At 41.5% G+C, this 20,446-nt stretch overlaps 1 protein-coding gene and 1 long non-coding RNA gene across 3 annotated transcripts; both read left to right on the plus strand.

Annotated features, from left to right (window-relative positions):
* Positions 1-4,818, plus strand: LOC120554990. Of its 2 annotated transcripts, XR_005638589.1 has the most exons (4): positions 1-50; positions 957-1,130; positions 1,340-1,420; positions 4,773-4,817. It is a non-coding gene; the product is annotated as an uncharacterized LOC120554990 (long non-coding RNA). The 2 variants fall into 2 exon arrangements; XR_005638588.1 differs by lacking the exon at positions 1,340-1,420 and having other exon boundaries at positions 4,773-4,818.
* Positions 4,819-4,920: 102 nt separating this feature from the next.
* Positions 4,921-17,357, plus strand: LOC120554975. Its single transcript, XM_039793822.1, has 8 exons — positions 4,921-4,979; positions 5,581-5,646; positions 6,002-6,118; positions 8,479-8,557; positions 8,717-8,912; positions 14,971-15,098; positions 17,096-17,203; positions 17,310-17,357. The coding sequence occupies exons 1-8, from the start codon at positions 4,921-4,923 to the stop codon at positions 17,355-17,357; spliced, it is 801 nt and encodes a 266-aa protein (XP_039649756.1).
* The last annotated feature ends 3,089 nt before the right edge of the window (positions 17,358-20,446 follow it).

Below are 20,446 nucleotides of genomic sequence, written 5' to 3' on the forward strand. Positions count from 1 at the left end.
GAAAAAAAACAACTCGCATGAGTCGACATTTTGGTCCGTTTGAGGAAACTGTAAGTTGCTGTTTGATACTTTAACAACACGTTAGTCTTTGGTCTCTTCAGGGTTAGTTTCTGGCTCTGTAATGTTAAATATAATAAATAAATATAATACATTATATAAATATAATGTTTCTACTTCACTTCTTATTTCCTGAGGAAGTTTAGATGACTCTTGTGTTGAAGATAAATCTCCATGTTGTAACATTAACTACTACAGAGGAGGTTTTAAATACTTTGCCAGGTGTTTCTACGTCTGTCTGTCCCAACCGTGAGGCTGCAGTCAGGAAACTTTACAGCTGTGTAGTTGAGATCTAAATGAAGCTGAGTTTGAAGATGGGGGTCTGAGCCTTTCTCCTGCTGTCAGAAATCACACCGTCGTCTCCACCAGCGTAAAGTCAGACACAACAGGACTCTACAGTTTCCTCTGGGACCTTTCAGAATAAAATGTAGTGACCTAAATGCCTCTGTTACTGTTGTAGTGATGTGTGGAGGAGGAGAAGTGTCTTTAATGTCATTGTTTTTAACGTCTCAGGCAGGGTTTCTCTACCATTGGAGCCGTTTTAGGTACCACCTAACTGAATTAAGTCAATGTGATCATCTAAACTAAACTTTTCTCAGATCTTATGATTGTAGTCAGACTTCTTTAGCTTTAAGTTTGATTTTAATCTTTCTGATTATTAGTTTATCAGCTGATCTAGCTTTTCTAACATTTAAGACACACATGGTAATAATAACATTATGCAAAATTAAATTTTCTTGAAAGACAAACCATAAACTCCCCGCCACAGAATATTTGGACATCAGTCTTCTACAAAACCTAGAACCAACACTGACAGGACAGAAAAGTGGGATTGATTCTCAGTCTTGGCTCCATTAGTCCAAATTTCATTTTATTGTGAAAATCTGCTCCTGTTGCAGCCCTTCCTGCCTGCTTCCTGACAGGTGGAGCTGGGACTCATTCCAGGAAACAGCTCACCTGTGTCAGAGATTTCTCTCCAGGTGGAGAGTAACCCTCTTCTTCATCAACTCTTCTTCATCAACTCTTGTTCATCAACTCTTGTTCATCAACTCTTTGGACTGTTTGAAGAAACTGTAAGTTGCTGTTTGATACTTTAACAACACGTTAGTCTTTGGTCTCTTCAGGGTTAGTTTCTGGCTCTGTAATGTTAAATATAAAGTTTCTACTTCACTTCTTATTTCCTGAGAAAGTTTGGATGACTCTTGTGTTGAAGATAAATCTCCATGTTGGTGATTTACTGGAATCAAACAGCTGATCTTTATTTCCTTTCTCCTGCTGTCAGAAAACAAACGGTCGTCTCCATCAGAGTAAAGTGAGACACAACACAACTCTACTGTTTCTGATAAAAGGTTCAAGGTTCAAGGTTCGGCTTTATTGTCATTATACAACAGAATTGTCCAATGAAATGCAATCGTCATTTACAGCTGGCTCTGATGAATTTAAGTTACCAACCGGGCTGCCTCTGTGGACTTTGGGCTAAAATATCGGAAAGAAAGTCAAAAATTATTCCAAAAAGGTGACAAAAACCTTAAAAAAGGAACAAAAACTTGTAAAAAGCCCCCCTCCATAAGTCCTGCCTATGTGTACATAGTTTTCTCTCCACCATGTGGGGGAAACAATCTAATTGTGATTTTTCTGCCAAGTTAGTCTTTGGTCTCTTCAGGGTTAGTTTCTGGCTCTGTAATGTTAAATATAATGTTTCTACTTCACTTCTTATTTCCTGAGAAAGTGTTAAGGACTCTTGTGTTGAAGATCAGAAATCTGTCTGCAGCAGTTAGTGTCGGTCGTTCTATTCACTGACAGGACTGATGTGGAGACAACATGACTCAGCTCTTTTATTCTCTCACTAAACCAACAAATATGTAACTTCGTCTCTATGAGCTGGTCCTCCTCCAACAGGAACTAGTGGCACTTCTTTATGATGCAACTCTGTGTTCAAATTCAATAACATGTTATTTGTAGTGTCCAATCCTAATCAGGACACTCTACAAATAGATTAGGTGTAGAACAAACTCTCAGCAATCATTTGGTGCGACAGTGGCGAGAAAAAACTTCTGACGTCTAAATTCCTGCATTCAGATATTTCATTTCATTTTCGTTACTTATACAGGAAAAATTAAAAAGTAACAATAAGTTACAATATAAATGGGCTTTTATTATATAGTATATTCGAATGCACAAATTTAATTTATAAAATGTTGTAAGTTTCCATAGAATGAAGCTGTATCTCAACGCGCTTTTAAATCTCCTCGTCTTAATCCACATTAAAGAAATCCACAGGATCACACGGTTAAAATTTTGTTATTTACGTTTACACAAGGAAAACATAGAACAGTGCAAAATCACCTCCCAAAAAATGATGCAGACAGCCAGAGAGAGAAGGTGAGAATGGTAAAGGAAATTGTTGTATTCCAATTAGCAAAACATAAATGACAGCATTTAGGCTCCTACAAACATCCTTATTTATTAAAAGAAGAACACAAAACTCAGGAGGCAGGTAACACTTAAACATGTAAATATATAGAATATAATGCAGTAAGAAGGCTTTTACATCAGGGACCTGAGCCCAGATCTGCTCTCTTTTAATTAAAGAAATTCTCAGTCGACTAACACTCAAAGGATTTGATGGACTAATGGAGAGTTGATTTAATGGACAGGTTAGGGCTGGGCGATATGGACCAAAAGTCATATCCCGATATATTTTGGCTGAATATCGATATACGATATATATCGCGATATTTTTTCCCCGGCAAGTGAGTGTAAATGTTCAGTCAAAGCCCAAATCAAATATGACATGTCACAAGTAGTTTCATAGAAACAGTTGCAAAATCAAATAAATAATAAACCGGTTTCTTCACCTGGTTCATGATTAAATGCTCAGCTGTTCAAATAACAATAAAATGTAAACCTAAATACTGTATAACAGGAGTAACTTTTTGAAATCAAAGCTCCATAGGGGATATTGGTAATTCGTTCCAAAGGTCAATTAAGCTTTTGATATTAATATAATCTACTTTGTTCAAAATGTAATGCCTCATGCCTGTAAGCCTAGGTTATAGTCCCATTCTTCCACTTGATACTGCTTCCACTTAAATAAACTAAAAGATGAACTATCGACTACAAAACAAAGAAATTTATTATGATCGGTTCACAGATCTGAGTCCAAACGGAAACTTCACCCTTCTGAACTAAGAGTTTCTGCTTCAAGGTGAAGTTTAAACAGACTGAGATGTCCAGGCTCATTCCTCCACTATTTATTTCTGTATGTATTTAAGCGTTACATGTAATTTTAACGGGCACTGAGCTCCAGATCCTGCAGCCGCAGACGGTCGCTGCCCCGCTGTAGCTTCTTTCCGTCCGCCTGCCACGGCAAACTTAGTGGAATTTTTCCGCCCGATATCGACATACAGTTCGTCCTGGACTACGTAAGATCCTACCGATCACCGCTCTGTCTTTGGCTGGTCCGATCTGGATCAGCGGGGACCGGCGGCAGGCCAGCGAAGCGTGTGTTTTGGCCCGGAAGAGACGCGACGCCACGGGGGTCCTCGCCTCCGCGCCGCCGGAGCTCAGATTGCTGGTCGGCGGCATATATAATCATAAAACACATTGTCACCTGTTAAATGTTATCCATGCTGTTTGTTCTTTTCATTTCCTATCGAACATAATTAAGCAGTACAAAAGTCCGGCATCTTTAGCGTTGATCTAAATGCTTCGGACCCCTGTTCCAAGATGGCGGCGGGTTTTGACGATATGTTTAGAACCTCACGGCGACTATCTATGGGAGCAAGGATCACATTTGAACTATATCGATATAGCGATATGGTCTAATTCCATATCTCATTTAAAAATATATCGATATATTTGTTTATATCGATATATCGCCCAGCCCTAGGACAGGTCTGTAAAACAGAGTTTCTCCTCAAAGACTCATGCAAAAGCTCCACTTTAAATCCTGTTTTTATATTCGATACACAGGACAGAAAGGTGAGACTGATTGTCATAATGGAGTCTTGTCTCCAGTAGAGTAAGGACAGAAAGATGACATTAGTCCTGGAGTCTTGTCTCCATTAGAGGACAGAAAGATGACATTAGTCCTGGAGTCTAAAAAATTAAAAAAAAAAAAAAATTTAAAAAAAAAAAAAAAAGTTTTTTTTTTTAAAAAAAAAAAAAATGAATTAGTTTGGTCTCCATTAGAGGACAGAAAGATGACATTAGTCCTGGAGTCTTGTCTCCATTAGAGGACAGAAAGATGACATTAGTCCTGGAGTCTTGTCTCCATTAGAGGACAGAAAGATGACATTAGTCCTGGAGTCTTGTCTCCATTAGAGGACAGAAAGATGACATTAGTCCTGGAGTCTTGTCTCCATTAAAAAAAATTTTTTTTAAAAAAAAAAAAAAAAATTTTTTTTTTTTTTTTTTTTTTTTAAAAAAAAAAAAAAAAAAAATTATTTTTGATTTTTGTCTAGAGGACAGAAAGATGACATTAGTCCTGGAGTCTTGTCTCCATTAGAGGGACAGAAAGGTGACATTAGTCCTGGAGTCTTTCCAATGTTCCTGTTCTCCCAGAAAGAGAATGAATGACAGAGCAGGATGAGCAGAGAGCAGAAATCATTCAGTGAAGAGATTCAGACTTTATTTTCTGCTTGATCGCTTCCTAGTTTCTCCAGCAGCTTCTGTTTCTGGAGATTAAAAAGTGGTCTTCCTCTCTTAACCAGGACCCATCAGAGACCAGACCCTGCTGAACCTGAACCTGAACCTGAACCTGGACCTGAACCCAGCTGTGTGTCCATGAAGAGTCACCGGTCCATGCAGATACCACTACTTTAAAAATAAAAAGACCTTTAAGGAGAGAGCGAGGGAGAAATGGAGGAGAGAGATGGAGAGATGGAGAGACTTGAAAGGCAGAAGGAGCAACTTGAAAGGTAAATTGAAATATTAAGAAGAAGGAGGAGGTGAGTTGTGAACATCCAGCAAACTGGAACGAGTCTCATTGGATGTAACTCCCCCGTCCTGGGTTGTTTTGGGTCATGTCAGTCTCATGCACACCTCACTTAAATATTTTTTTTTTTTTTTTGTGGAAAGGAATTATTGTAACTGATGACTGGGTGGTGATGGGGCAGTGGTTTATACATGCCTTTGGTGTGGGAGACCTGAGTTCGATTCCCACTGTGATACATCAACCAATGTGTCCCTGAGCAAGACACTTAAACCCTAGTTGCTCCAGAGGCGTGCAACCTCTGACATGTATTGCAATTGTAAGTCGCTTTGGATAAAAGCGTCAGCTAAATGACATGTAATGAAATGAGAATATTTTTGCAAAATAATATCCTGTCTCACTCAAAATATCTTTCTGTTTATTCTGAATTCAAAATATATTTTCATTGAGGTTTGGACAGAAAGTAAAGCATTATTGGCATTTAACTGTTAACAATTAGGCCGATAGACATTAATATTAATATTATATTTTATGCAGGAAGACTTTAACTGAAGATGTGACCCTCAATAAATGTGTTTTTCTATCAGGACCAGACCAAGTTCACCTGAATGCGTTATTAACTTTAAAGGAGAGCAACCCTCTACTGAAAAGAGGTAAGCTGTTAATAATATAATATTTCTGATTCATGGTCTAATTTTTATGTATCCTGAGAAGTATTTGGAGTTTATTTTCAGCATATTTCTTCTTCACATGCATTTACATTCTCACATCTGAAAGTTGAAAGAGTTGAAGCCAGTCTTCAACTCTTGACTTCAGGTAAATATTGGATCTGGTTTGGTCCAATATATTCTCTGGTGTTTTAGCTTTTTAACCCAATTATTTGTATAGTTTATTGAACTTCTTTGTGTTAATCTTGTTTTAGTTGCTGCTTGTGTCTCCAGCAGTGTTTGTGTCTGAACACTAAAACCTGAATTTCCATCCCTGTTGGTCTTACTCTCTGTGTAACAGGATCCATCAAAGACCAGACTCTGCTGAACCTGAACCCAGCTGTGTGTCCTTCAAGAGTGACCGGTCAAAAGATCACTTTTTTGACTTTAAACATCAACAAACCTCTGCTGAAAAGAAGTAAGCTGTTAACAGAGATGGGAAAGTAGATTTTTCAGATATTTTATACACTTTACTATTTATTTTTTGTGCCAACTTTTTACTTTTACTCCTTGTATTTTTAAAGGTGCTCTAAGTGATGTGACGAGTTTTTTAGGCTACAACATTTTTTGTCACATACAGCAAACATCTCCTCACTATCCCCTAGCGCCTGCCTCCCTGAACATACTGTAAAAATATCACGGTCTCTGAAGACAGCCCAGGCTCCACAAACGCCAACAAAAACAAACTGGCGCCAACCTGCACAATGAACCATAACAAACTCTGTTCCAGCCAATAACCGACAAGAAGTTGGTTGAGTCATGAACGCGCATTGTGGGAAGTGCTTAACGCTGCTGCAGTGATGGCTCAACCAGCTCCTTCTTGTCGTTATTATTTTTCTTCATCAATACCAAATCCAATCTAATTGGATGGGAATATACGTTGTTATAATGTGCTGCAAATTGTGCCAACGAAAACACCACAAACTGCTGGCTTTCAAGAATTCACCATCTAATTAGACACACACATAGAGGTTAATGCATATTTTTGTTGTTATCAAAAGCTATTTGCTCTTTGTTTCAGTAACTTTATTAAGTTTATGTTAATGGTCAGTTACATTTGTTCTCCTGCTAGCAAAGATGATGCCTTCCTTTGCTAGCATTTAGTTAAGTAACCCAGTAATGCGTTAAAGGCTAGCGAGCGTTCAGTTTATTTGAAAATAATCTAATACTAGCTGATACAATATCGTACTGTATCGCTTTATATTAAAAATGAATTCAGTAACTTGATTAAGTGTAACAGTGCTGTAGTAACGCGTTATTTTACTCATGGCTGTTCTTGTTTTCGAGACCACTTAAGTTAACGTTAACGTTACTTGGTCTTGTCTCAAATTGAATTTATTTTGGGCTAATGTTAACGTTAATGTCTCAAACCTCTCAGACGTAAGTTAGAGGACTCGTGTTTGAATTCTCACAGAATCACAATTGAATTTATATCTTGCTACTTAGTCAGAATCTTATTAACCTGGAGTCCCAGTCTCTGTCACAATAATCATAGGTATATGTGATATTTTAGGCCTATTGGCAGACATCCATTTAAAATGTAGGCAATGGCATATAAAGAGCCTTTGTTCCATGTCCACTGTTTCTCAGCTTGCACTCTAGTAAAATTTGTGTGGTCCAGGTAGGTCATTCACAAGGCTACTTTTACTTTTATACTTAAGTTAATTTCCAAGCCTGTACTTTGTTACTTTTACTTGAGTAGAGAAGTTAACTCAGTACTTCTACTTTTACCAGTGTATTTTTTAACACAAGTATCTGTACTTCTACTTGATCTGAGATTGATTGAGTACTTTTGCAATCTCTGGCTGTTAATAATATTATAATATTGCTGATTCATTTTAACTTTTATGTATCCAGAGACGTTTGGGAATTTCTTTCTTTCTTCTTCACATATATGTATTTTCTTACATCTGAAAGCTGTACAGTCAGACCAGTCTTCAACGGTAGATCTTAATTTAATACTGGACCTGGTTTTGTCCAATATTATCTGATGTTTTAGCCCCCATTGGGTTGGGTCGGGATGTATGCGCTTCAGAGTGCCCCTTCCAGGGTTACTTCACTTGCACATCCCCCCTGGAGAACCAGCGATCCTTGGTAAGTGTTTGTGTCGACTTAGTCAGGACACTATCTGCCTTGAGAAGACTTCAACCATTTGAGTCTGGACACTTAAGGCCAAGTTTCAGTGAGTGGGTTCATGACCAGATTGTTTCCCCCCAAGTCTCCTGACCCAAATTGGTTAAAATGCAAAATTCTCCCCAAATGTTGGATGTGGGTTTGCCAGTTGGATGTCAGATGAGAAGTCAATAAGGGGAAACAAAAAAAGGGAACCACCATCCAACAGTATCCTCAGTAAAGGTCAGCAGTTCTCCCCGACTACAAACAGGCCATCTGAGCTCTGCGTCCCCCTCCTGAGTCAGCTGATGGTTTGCCAAAATTGTTTTCAGGCCAACTGAAGGTTTTTCACCGTTGACTCCCCAAACTTCTTCTACCTACAAATATTTGGCTCCATGACGACATAAGCTGCAGACCTCCTGGCCTCATGATACCAGTCTGCTGCTGCAGGAGTCCTTTAGGCCAACCATGTTGTTGCCCTTGTTAACTTCTTAGTCTTTCTGTTGATTCACAATGGGGTCAGCACTAGCACCAACACTTTAATGTCAGGGGAAACCATCTGATTCAATGTTATAATCAACACTTTAAGTCACAGGACCTTTACCTTGTGTTTGTCTCTGTGCGGACAGACATGATGTGAGCTAATTCTTCCTGATTCCTTCACAGAGTGGACCAGGAGAGCTCAGAGGTTCCCAGTGGTCAGTCTGCCCAGCAGCATCAAACACACCTGGATTCCATTTTTATGGTCTGTACATTTACAACTACTACTTTTACATCTATTCTGTTCACAATCATCTCCATGCTGCACGTTTTAGACCAGAGGATTGTCAGTCTGTACAACATGGATCTGATGTTTGCTTCCATGATTTCAGTTTGATTTGATTCATATAATCTTTTGTTCCAGCTGCTGGAGGACAACATCTTCACTTATGTGAAGAACGAACTGAAGAAGATCCAGAAGCTTCTGAGTCAGGATTACCCAGAATGCTCGGAGAGTCAGTGGGAGGATGAGGATGAAGAGCATAGGAGCAGCAGAGAGGCATTTCTGAAGATCACACTGCACTTCCTGAGGAGAATGAAGCAGGATGAGCTGGCTGACCGTACTGCAGAAGATTTCATAATTAAGAGGTTTCTTCTAATTAATACTGAAAGGACGTTTACTACTATCTCCAGAAATGGGTCAAAGTATGTTCATGTTTCATTATAAATCACTTACTGATCTTCATTGTTCTATATTCATTCAGGAAGTCAAGCTGGAGTTTGTAAGCGTAAACTCAAATCTAAACTAAACAAGAAGTTCCAGAGTGTGTTTGAGGGGATTGCTAAAGCAGGAAACCCAACCCTTCTGAATCAGATGTTCACAGAGATCTACATCACAAAGGGAGGGACTGCAGAGGTCAATGCTGAACATGAGGTCAGACAGATTGAAAAAGCATCCAGGAAACCAAACGGACCAGAAACAACAATCAGACATGAAAACATATTTAAAGCCCCACCTGGAAGAGATGAACCAATCAGAACAGTGATGACAAAGGGAGTGGCTGGCATCGGGAAAACAGTCTTAACACAGAAGTTCACTCTGGACTGGGCTGAAGACAAAGTTAACCAGGACATCCAGTTCACATTTCCATTCACCTTCAGAGAACTGAATGTGCTGAAAGAGAGAAAGTACAGCTTGGTGGAACTTGTTGATTACTTCTTTAGTGAAACCAAAGAAGCAGGAATCTGCAGGTTTGAAGAGTTCCAGGTTGTTTTCATCTTTGATGGTCTGGATGAGTGTCGACTTCCTCTGGACTTCATCAACACTGAGATCCTGACTGATGTTACAAAGTCCACCTCAGTGGGTGTGCTGCTGACAAACCTCATCAGGGGGAATCTGCTTCCCTCTGCTCGCCTCTGGATAACCACACGACCTGCAGCAGCCAATCAGATCCCTCCTGGGTGTGTTGACATGGTGACAGAGGTCAGAGGGTTCACTGACCCTCAGAAGGAGGAGTACTTCAGGAAGAGATTCAGAGATGAGGAGCAGGCCAGCGGAATCATCTCCCACATCAAGAAATCACGAAGCCTCCACATCATGTGCCACATCCCAGTCTTCTGCTGGATCACTGCTACAGTTCTGGAGGATGTGTTGAAGACCAGAGAGGGAGGAGAGCTGCCCAAGACCCTGACTGAGATGTACATCCATTTCCTGGTGGTTCAGTCCAAAGTGAAGAACATCAAGTATGATGGAGGAGCTGAGACAGATTCACACTGGAGTCCAGAGAGCAGGAAGATGATCAAGTCTTTGGGAAAACTGGCTTTTGAACAGCTGCAGAAAGGCAACCTGATCTTCTATGAATCAGACCTGAGAGAGTGTGGCATCGATATCAGAGCAGCCTCCGTGTGCTCAGGAGTGTTCACACAGATCTTTAAAGAGGAGAGAGGACTGTACCAGGACAAGGTGTTCAGCTTCATCCATCTGAGTGTTCAGGAGTTTCTGGCTGCTCTTCATGTCCATCTGACATTCACCAACTCTGGAGTCAACCTGCTGTCAGAAGAACAAACATCATCATGGCTGCCTAAATTCTTCAAAGAAAAACTAAAATATCTCCACCAGAGTGCTGTGGACAAAGCCTTACAAAGTCCAAATGGACACCTGGACTTGTTCCTCCGCTTCCTCCTGGGTCTTTCACTGCAGACCAATCAGAGTCTCCTACGAGGTCTGCTGACACAGACAGGAAGTAGCTCAGAGACGAATCAGGAAACAGTCAAGTACATCAAGGAGAAGATCAGTGAGAATCTGTCTGCAGAGAGAAGCATCAATCTGTTCCACTGTCTGAATGAACTGAATGATCGTTCTCTAGTGGAGCAGATCCAACAGTCCCTGAGATCAGGAAGTCTCTCCACAGATAAACTGTCTCCTGCTCAGTGGTCAGCTCTGGTCTTCATCTTACTGTCATCAGAAGAAGATCTGGACGTGTTTGACCTGAAGAAATACTCTGCTTCAGAGGATGCTCTTCTGAGGCTGCTGCCAGTGGTCAAAGCCTCCAACAAAGCTCTGTAAGTGGGATTTATTCATCAATAAATGCTCTGATATCTTTCAACATGAGTTAAATATAAATAACTTGTTTCCTTCCTGTTGTCTCTCCAGACTGAGTGGCAGTAACCTGTCAGAGAGAAGCTGTGAAGCTCTGTCCTCAGTTCTCAGCTCCCAGTCCTCTAGTCTGAGAGAGCTGGACCTGAGTAACAACGCGCTGCAGGATTCAGGAGGGAAGCTGATCTCTGATGGACTGAAGAGTCCACACTGCACACTGGAAACTCTCAGGTCAGGATTCATTAACCCATTGAACTGATGACCATTTAAACTCTGATTAACTTCAGTTGACAAAACAGCTAACATGTAGCTTTGTGTCTGTTTATATGATAAACTTGGGCAGTAGTTATTAATTATATAATTATTCATTTCTAGAATCAAAGTTACTGTCCATGAGGATGTTTCATTGTTTACTGTTGTTGTCAAATAATTAAAAAACACAAATTTTAAATATGTATTCTTAATCTGGACCAAAATGTACCTGGACAGCAAGCTCCCCGTGTTGACAGAGGGTTCCTGTGTGTTGTTCTGTGTGTTTGCAGTCTGTCAGGCTGTCTGATGTCAGAGGAAGGCTGTTCTTCACTGGTCTCAGCTCTGAGCTCCAACCCCTCCCACCTGAGAGAGCTGGACCTGAGCTACAATAATCCAGGAGACTCAGGAGTGAAGCTACTGTCAGCGGGACTGAAGGATCCTCTCTGGAGACTGGACACTCTCAGGTACAATCACTGATGAACAAAAATGAGATATTTGTGTAGAAGTTTTAAAGGAGAACATCTCTAAAAGAACTAAAAAGATAACTCCCTATTGTTAATTTATGTAGTTTGGACACATCTCTGTATGTTAAAGGCACTGTCCGTGGTTGTAAGAAACATCCTGTTTTTCCCTCTTTCCCGGGATCAAATCAGTTTCAACTCGACAGAGGTCCAGGACAGGTTTAGCCTAGCTTAGCACAAAGCAATGTGCTTTCTATGCTGTGAGAAGAATGTGTGGATGAAGCATTAATCTACTCTTTCAGCAAACTAGTTAGCTAGAGGTTAACAATATCAGTTGCCGATGCTGCATGGCTCATGTGATCGATCAGAGACGTAAACAAGTTCCTCGTACTGGGCGGGTACCGACTTTAAGTAAAAAAAGTCCCTCAAAACGCTCTTTCCTAGTTCCTGCAGTGCAAACATAATATATGTGCATGTGAGAGTGATGTAATGTTGATGTTTCTATACAGAGAAAGGTCCACTGTTGCACCAAATGCTTGCTCTTGGGGGAATTGTTGGGTCTCTGTAAATGAGTGTGGCAGTGGCGCTGGCAGCCATAATCCTGTTTGCACTCTGCATACATTTATTTCTATGAGACATTTATCTAATGATAACAATGTGTAAATGCACATAGTCTGTTCTGCTCTCTGCTATGTTCAGTTATAGTTTCCTCGTTACTAATATACTTTATTTCACCCACAAGCCATCTATTAATCAGAATATTCATTGTTATGACTCTATCTGTAGATCAGAGGTAGGCCGTCAGGGCCAGCAAGGCCTTCTCTGCTGGCAATGAGATGATTATATTTTTATAATTAAAGGCCTATATATTCATTTCTAAAATAAATGTACATTTTCTTCACATAATGAGTAGCTTTTGGTGAGTTTAATGGATCTTTCTGCATTTCAGTGAAATGATTTTACTAGCTAATACTGCTTGCTTTAGTTGTTAAAGATTTGAGCAGTGTCAGTGGCTGTTGTGCCTTTGTCTGTGCGTGTTGACGTGTGTTAAGCCCCCGCTGCTTTCTTGGTATTAGTGGGGAGGCCTGTTGATCACTGATTGTGTTATTTGTGTTTTTGATTGCTTTGTGCTCACCGTATGAGTAAATATGACCGGTTGTTGTGGGTTTGTTTTGGTTTCTTTGGTAATTCCATTTATTTTGACTACATGTGATGCAGCATCATACTGTTTGAAAGTGATGCTTCAGTCAGCGTGTGTTCATGTCTCTGCAGTAGTGTATTAGGTGTCTCTAGGTGTTGAGCCTTGTGTTAAATCACGTTATTCCACACAGTAATGTCCTAGTGTCATGGTGAGGTTATTCAAAGGGGATTTAATTGCTGTAGGATAGTACTTGTCAAGTTATGTTTGGTTCACACTTCAGCTCTTTGCCCAAACTTTAAAAAGGCCTCTTCAAGGACTGACTGACGCAAGGGACAACTCAGATTTCTTGACTTCTCTTTTATTTAATTCCAGTTTCGTTTGTTTTAGATGGATTTTAATTTGTAGGTACAAGCAACAGAGAAATTATTAATAGCAGTAGAAGATTGTAGTAGCAGTAGTAGTAGAAGATTGTAGTTAGTTAGTAGCAGTGGCGGATCTAGAACATTTTATATGGGGTGGCAAAGGGGGGGGAAGAGGTCTTGGCAGGGTGGCATGGGTAGAGGGTACGTGGGAATCCCTATATGTGAATGGCTTTAACCAAACAAACACAAAAATACTTTTAAATACTTTTAATACTTTTCAGAGCCATATTCCTCAGCCACTAACTAAACCCAATTCTTCCTTTAAGAAGTCATTGTTTGATGGGTTTAAAGCTTGTATAGCCCTCATTATCTGGCTGCTAGAGTTTGAAAAGCGCCTGTCCACCTCACTGATCGTTGAGTCTATGATGGGAATGAATATACCTATTCTAAACATGGACATAGCCAATGCATATAAGTGACACTACATATTATCCTACATATTATGCTTGCAATTTATATGGAAGAAGAATAAAAACATACCATATGGTCCAGGAGTAACTGCAGGACTCTTCCTCCCTCTCATCTTCATCTGCCTCCTCCTGATCACTCTCTGCCTCTGTCCCTCTCTCTGAATCTGGAGCCTCCTCTTCATCCCTCAATGATTTTTTCCTCATCTCCTTCACTTAATTCCTCTTCTCCTGCTCTGACCCTCCGTGGTCTCTCCAGTTTACTGCCTTCTCCTTCATTTCCCTCATTCTCTTCCTCCTGTGTACTTCTTTGAATTTTCTTAGCAACAAAGCTGTCAATATCCCACCTTTAGCCTTCCTTTTCATGTTTAGGCTCCAGCTAATTTCTTCAGCTACTCTGGCCTGCAAGTCGGTATGTGAAAAGCTCTGGTTATTCTTGTATTACATTACACTGTAGGGCCCTGTAGCTAATAAGTATAACAAATATAAAATCAGAAAATATTTATCACATGCACACAACAGTTATGTTTAGGCTACTTAATCCTATTGTATTTGTTATTTCCCCAGTTGTAACCTGGGTTAATTTGTGCAGCCTTATTGCTGTGATATGTGAGAGGAAGTGGATTTTATAGGACTGCTTAGCTAATCAAATAAAAATGATCATCTCCCAACTGGCACCGTATTGTGTGTTGTAACGCAACGTCGGCGAAACGACCATCACTATCGTTATGGATACAAACACGATTTTATATTTTATATTAAGCTGTTCTTGTCGTTACTAAAATCAAAACTAATCAAAGGGCAGAGTGCTCTTACAAATCACGAGTAGGCAATTTGACTTTTGGCTAATGTAATAGACTCGCTGTTTTTGCTGATGCTGAATCGTCTTTAGCATACAATACATTCATTACAAATGTAACTTTAAGTTAAACATGTGTTTAAACTTCACCTGGGGAAACTGACTTCACCTTCAGAGGCTCGGGGGGGCAGCGCACTCTCTCCAGTCAGGTTGCAGGGCCACCGCAGCAGACTCGCTGTGTGTGAGCCAGACTGAGCGAATCAGGGACGTAGCTAAGTATTTGAGTGGCACGGGGATAATAATACATTTAAAATTAAAAATTAAATTGTTCACTTTTGGTGAATGTATTGTTTAGTTCACTGTTTTGAGAAGCTTGTGGACATAGTGGCGGGTTGGTTTTTCAAGTACAGTTTTTGGATCACCAAAGTTAGAAGGGCAGCGGGGGGGACAAGGCTCTCACCTGCTCCCCCTTGCCCCCCCTGTAGATCCGCCCCTGAGCGCACCACATTTTTCTGTCTGAGCCCGACAGTTAAAATCTCATGTTGTTCTCATACTAATGACACATGTACGTGTGTTTGTGTGAAAGCTTTTATTAAGCAGCTGTAGGAAGGCTTTCAGACATGTCAACAGATGAGGTCATCAGCTCACATGGGCAGGGGCGTAGCACAAGACCCTGGGCCCTAGTCCTGATGGGCCCCCATGTTCCTCAACACCCCAAGCAACACACGGTTAGGGGGGCACCTGCCCCTCTGTCCCCCCCTGTAGATCCGCCCCTGGTTAGTAGTAGTAGTAGTAGTAGTAGTAGTAGTAGTAGTAGTAGAAGATTATAGCTAGTAGTAGTAGTAGTAGATCGTAGTTAGTAGTAGTAGTAGTAGAAGATTATAGCTAGTAGTAGTAGTAGTAGATCGTAGTTAGTAGTAGTAGTAGTAGAAGATTATAGCTAGTAGTAGTAGTAGTAGTAGTAGTAGTAGTAGTAGTAGTAGTAGTAGAAGATTATAGCTAGTAGTAGTAGTAGTAGATCGTAGTTAGTAGTAGTAGTAGTAGAAGATTATAGCTAGTAGTAGTAGTAGTAGTAGAAGATTATAGCTAGCAGTAGTAGTAGTAGTAGTAGATCGTAGTACAGTAGTAGTAGTAGAAGATTGTAGCTAGTAGTAGTAGTAGTAGAAGATTGTAGCTAGTAGTAGTAGTAGTAGAAGATTGTAGTAGTAGTAGTAGTAGTAGATTGTAGTAGCAGTAGTAGAAGATTGTAGTAAGTTAGGTTGATAACCTTTTTAAAAGGCAAAAACAAAACAATATATTTTAGATTGTCGTTAGTAGTAGTAATAGTAGTATAAGATTGTAGCTAGTAGTAGTACTAAGTTAGGTTGATAACCTTTTTAAAAGGCAAAAACAAAACAAAATATTCATTACTTTAAGGACATTTTCTAAATTAAATATATCATTTCATTGTAGTCATTGTAACCACATCATAAATAGCAATTAGATTTAACTAAGTCTAAGGAGAAACTTCTCCCAGCAAAATCAAACAAACACAGATAGCCTCAAGTTTCACCAACAATATGGTATTAATATATTAACTGAAAACTATACATTTCAAATACAATGTGAAAATAAACAATTGTCAGTTAGCTTGCCATCAATCATTGTTCCCAAATATAATTATCAAATTAGACAATTGGTCTCAATTCTCAACACAAATAAACTTAACTGGCAACAATTTTACACAATGTCCATTTTCCAACCGGTTGTGTCTCCAGTTTTCTTGAATGAGCTGAATGTGTCTGAATGAGAGTTCCCTCTTTCATGAAGGGATTTCACTGAAATACTTTTCACCAAACATTTCACACCACCTGTTCAACACTAAGGTGCACCAGTTTAAAGGTTCCCCAGGGAAACACAAGCCAATAATGGGTTCCACAATGCATGCACTTTCCTTCCCCTGCTGGAGTTTTATCTTGAAAGAAGTAGAAAGGGGTGAATGCTTATGTTGTTTACTGTCTTTGGAAGCAAACAGTACTGAAGGCCCAGGTGTAAAATACACAGCCCTCCACTGCTGTAGATAAACTGCTGGTTGCTATGGATGCTGCTATCTCTGAACCCACGGATCTAGCATGTTGTTGGTATCATATGTGTTTACAGGAATAAGGGGGGGGTCTCTCTGTCAGAGGTGGACATCATCATAAGGGCTGTGGATGTTGAGGGTAGGGGTGGACCAGGTGGACATTATCATAAGGGCTGTGGATGTTGAGGGTAGGGGGTACCAGGTGGACATTAATTCCATAATGGCTGTGGATGTTGAGGGTAGGGGGTGGGCCAGGTGGACATTATCATAAAGGCTGTGGATGTTGAGGGTAGGGGGTGGACCAGGTGGACATTATCATAAAGGCTGTGGATGTTGAGGGTAGGGGGTGGGCCAGGTGGACATTATCATAAAGGCTGTGGATGTTGAGGGTAGTGTGGGGTAGACCAGGTGGACATTATCATAAAGGCTGTGGATGTTGAGGGTAGGGGTGGACCAAGGTGGACATTATCATAAAGGCTGTGGATGTTGAGGGTAGGGGTGCAGGTGACCAGAACCACGTCACGGAGATCGCAGCATTTATCCGGTGGATGGTGTCAGGATGGAAGTCTTTTTTGTGGGAGGATGGTAGAGATTATAATCTTTGATGAGGGGAAGGTCTGTGTAGCCCTCTGGAGCTCCTCTCTTCATACCCCTCTCCTGCAGTCTCAGGTCATTAGTACCTGTGTGGATGATGATGTGGCTAGGCTGACCCAGGATGGGCTCAGTGAGCAGCTGGAGGGCATTGTCCGGCCCTGGGACATTGGATTTTGGGTGACATTTTGTCTGGCAAAAGAAAACTGGTCCTCATTCACAAATTTCCCATTAGAATCTATAAGGATAATGATCTCAGCATCACTTGTTTTCTTTTGTTCTCCAGATGTTTTTAGGCTCTCTCGGTGGTTCAGCTCCTCTCTTACAGCAGTGAGATCTCTGCCCATGACCTGTCTGTCTGCTGTATCTCCTCTCTTATAGCAGTGAGATCTCTGCCCATGACCTGTCTGTCTGCTGTATCTCCTCTTATAGCAGTGAGATCCCGCCCATGGTCTGTCTGTCCTGCTGTATCTCCTCTCTTATAGCAGTGAGCTCTCTGCCCATGGCCTGCGTCTGTTGTTCATCCTCTCTCTTATAGCAGTGAGATCCCTGCCCATGGCCTGTGTCCTGCTGTATCTCCTCTCTTATAGCAGTGAGCTCTGCCCATGACCTGTCTGTCTGCTGTATCTCCTCTCTTATAGCAGTGAGCTCTCGCCCATGACCTGTCTGTCTGCTGTCAGTCTCTCTCTTGACAGCAGTGAGATTCCCTGCCCATGACCGTCCGTCTGCGTGGCTCTCCCTCTTATAGCAGTGAGATCTCTGCCCATGGCCTGTCTGTCCTGCTGTATCTCCTCTCTTATAGCAGTGAGCTCTCTGCCCATGACCTGTCTGTCTGCTGTATCTCCTCTTAAAGCAGTGAGATCTCTGCCTCATGGCCTGTCTGTCGGCTGTATCTCCTCTCTTAAAGCAGTGAGATCTCTGCTCATGGCCTGTCTGTCCTGCTGTATCTCCTCTCTTACAGCAGTGAGATCTCTGCCCATGACCTGTCTGTCCTGCTGTAGCTCCTGACCTCTCCCTCTTAGCTCCTGTATGGAGGCCTTCGTCTCCTCTCCTCCCCTGGCTGGTGGTGTTTGGATTCAGTGGATTGTCTGTTTAGAAAGCAGTAGCTCCTTCCAGTTCCACCAGCTCAGCTTTACTTCTTGCAGAGACAGACTCTCTCTCATCTGGGGCACTCTGCTGTGCAGTTGACTGATGTGCCCTGGACGGTCTCCTAAAGGCTGATCCTCTTCCAGCTCTTCCCCTGGTGGCTGCTCTGTGGGCTTGATGTTGCTCTTCTTCCCTCACTGCTGATCTTCTCCTGTCTCTGTTTCTCAGTCTCTACCAGAGCTTTGATGGTATTAAATGTTTTCTTGGACAGAGCTGAAACTGGCCTCATTGCCTTGGAACATGCCTCTGAGTTTTTGTTTTGTAAGCTTTCTTGGCCTGTGTACTTTTAATTTCTTTGGGTAGCCAATCACAATCCGAGGCAGTGCTCTCCCCGGGAGATCCTAACATTGTTTCAGTTCCTAACTGCCGCTCTGCTGCCTCCGCTGCTCCCTCTGCTGCTCCCTCTGCTGCCCCTCTGCTGCTCCCTCTGCTGCTCCCTGCTCCCTCTGCTGCTCCTCTGCTGCCCCTTGCTGCTACTTAGCACGTGTTAAAGGAACACGCCAACTTTTTGGGAATTCAGCTTCTTCACCGCGAACCCCTAGATAGATAGTCCATACATACCCTTCCTTCATCTCCTCGTGGCGTAGCTGTAACGCTGCTGATCGCCCCCGGCAGCAGCTCCAGCACAGATCCCTGCAGGTGAATGGTTCCAGCAAATCCTACTGCGGTAGTAGCGAAGTACTGAGAGTAACAGCGTGCAAACACCAACGTAACCTGAGACACAGCCATCTTAAACAGAATAAACTGCGGGAACTATATTTCAGACAGGGAAGCTCTGCAAAGTCAAATCACTCCGCCCAAGTAGCAGAAGTAGCAGAGCTTCACCTGTCTGAGAATATAGTTCCTGGTTTGTTTTAGGAGGTTTTGAAGATGGCTGTGTGTCATGTGACCTTGTTATTTGTACACGCTGTGACTACAAATCACAACATGTAAATAGGAACATGTTGGTGTTATTTTGTCACTTATTGGGAGCAGTAGGATTACTGGAACCAGTTACCTGCATGTTCTGGCGTGTTCCTTTAAGTTAGCACAGGGTAGCCTTGGTTTCTTGAGGTAGAAATTAGAAATTAAACTTTGTGGATATGAAGGAAACTTACCTTACTACTCTACTACAGCTTCTCTTGGAGTGGGAAGGAGACGCTAGCCTTTGGTGGTTTTTCCCTTTGGTTTGGAGCCTTTGGACCTTTAGCTCAGCATAGCGATAGCCTTCTTTGTTCCCTCTTATCTGTCCTTAGCTGTTGTGTTAGCAGAGTTAGCTGTTGTTATCAGAGTTAGCTGTTGTGTTAGCAGGGTTAGCTGTTGTGTTAGAAGAGTTAGCTGTTGTGTTAAGCAGAGTTAGCTGTTGTGTTAGAAGGGTTCTCTGTTGTTAGGCAGAGTTAGCTGTTGTGTTAGCAGAGTTAGCTGTTGTGTTAGCAGGGTTAGCTGTTGTGTTAATAGAGTTAGCTGTTGTGTTAACAGAGTAAGCTGTTGTGTTAACAGAGTTAGCTGTTGTGTTATTAGAGTTAGCTGTTGTGTTAGCAGAGTTAGCAGTTGTGTTAACAGGGTTAGCTGTTGTGTTAACAGGGTTAGTTGTTGTGTTAGCAGAGTTAGCTGTTGTCGTTAAAGCAGAGCGAGCTGTTGTGTTAGAGTTAGCTGTTGTGTTAACAGGGATAGCTGTTGTGTTAACAGAGTTAGCTGTTGTGTTAACAGAGTTAGCTGTTGTGTTAACCAGGGTTGGCGGTTGTGTTAGCATAGTTAGCTGTTGTGTTAACAGAGTTAGCTGTTGTGTTAACAGAGCTGTTGTTAGCAGAGTTAGCTGTAGTTAACAGAGTTAGCGTGTTGTGTTAACAGAGTTAGCCGTGTTGTGTTAACAGAGCTGTTGTGTTAGCAGAGTTAGCTTGTTGTGTTAACAGAGTTAGCTTTGTGTTAACAGACTTAGCTGTTGTGTTAACAGGGTTAGCTGTTGTGTTAGCAGGGTTAGCTGTTGTGTTAGGAGAGCTGTTGTGTTAGCAGAGTTAGCTGTTGTGTTAGCAGGGTTAGCTGTTGTGTTAGCAGGGTTAGCTGTTGTGTTAACAGGGTTAGCGGTTATGTTAGCATAGCTGTAGTGTTGTAAGTTAATAGAGTTAGCTGTTCTGTTAACAGAGTTAGCTGTTGTGTGTGGAACCATCAGACAGCGTACAACATGCACAGAGATGAGGACGGTATGTATGGACTTATCTCACTCTGGGGTTATGCTGAATGAGCTAAAATTCCCAATAAGTCAAGGCGTTGTTCCTTTGGCAGTTACTGGTACAGCCT

Source organism: Perca fluviatilis, unplaced genomic scaffold, assembly GCF_010015445.1.
Source record: "Perca fluviatilis unplaced genomic scaffold, GENO_Pfluv_1.0 PFLUV_unplaced_scaf_1, whole genome shotgun sequence".
Classification (NCBI taxonomy): domain Eukaryota; kingdom Metazoa; phylum Chordata; class Actinopteri; order Perciformes; family Percidae; genus Perca; species Perca fluviatilis.

What these genes read in the sequence shown, in the direction of transcription:
- LOC120554975 (XM_039793822.1), top strand. Translation starts at nt 4,921, where the DNA reads ATGGAGGAGAGAGATGGAGAGATGGAGAGACTTGAAAGGCAGAAGGAG. An exon ending in AACACCCCAAGCAACACACG is followed by an intron (nt 15,099 to 17,095) that starts GTTAGGGGGGCA and finishes CCTCTCCTGCAG; the next exon opens with TCTCAGGTCATTAGTACCTG. An exon ending in CCTGGGACATTGGATTTTGG is followed by an intron (nt 17,204 to 17,309) that starts GTGACATTTTGT and finishes TTTGTTCTCCAG; the next exon opens with ATGTTTTTAGGCTCTCTCGG.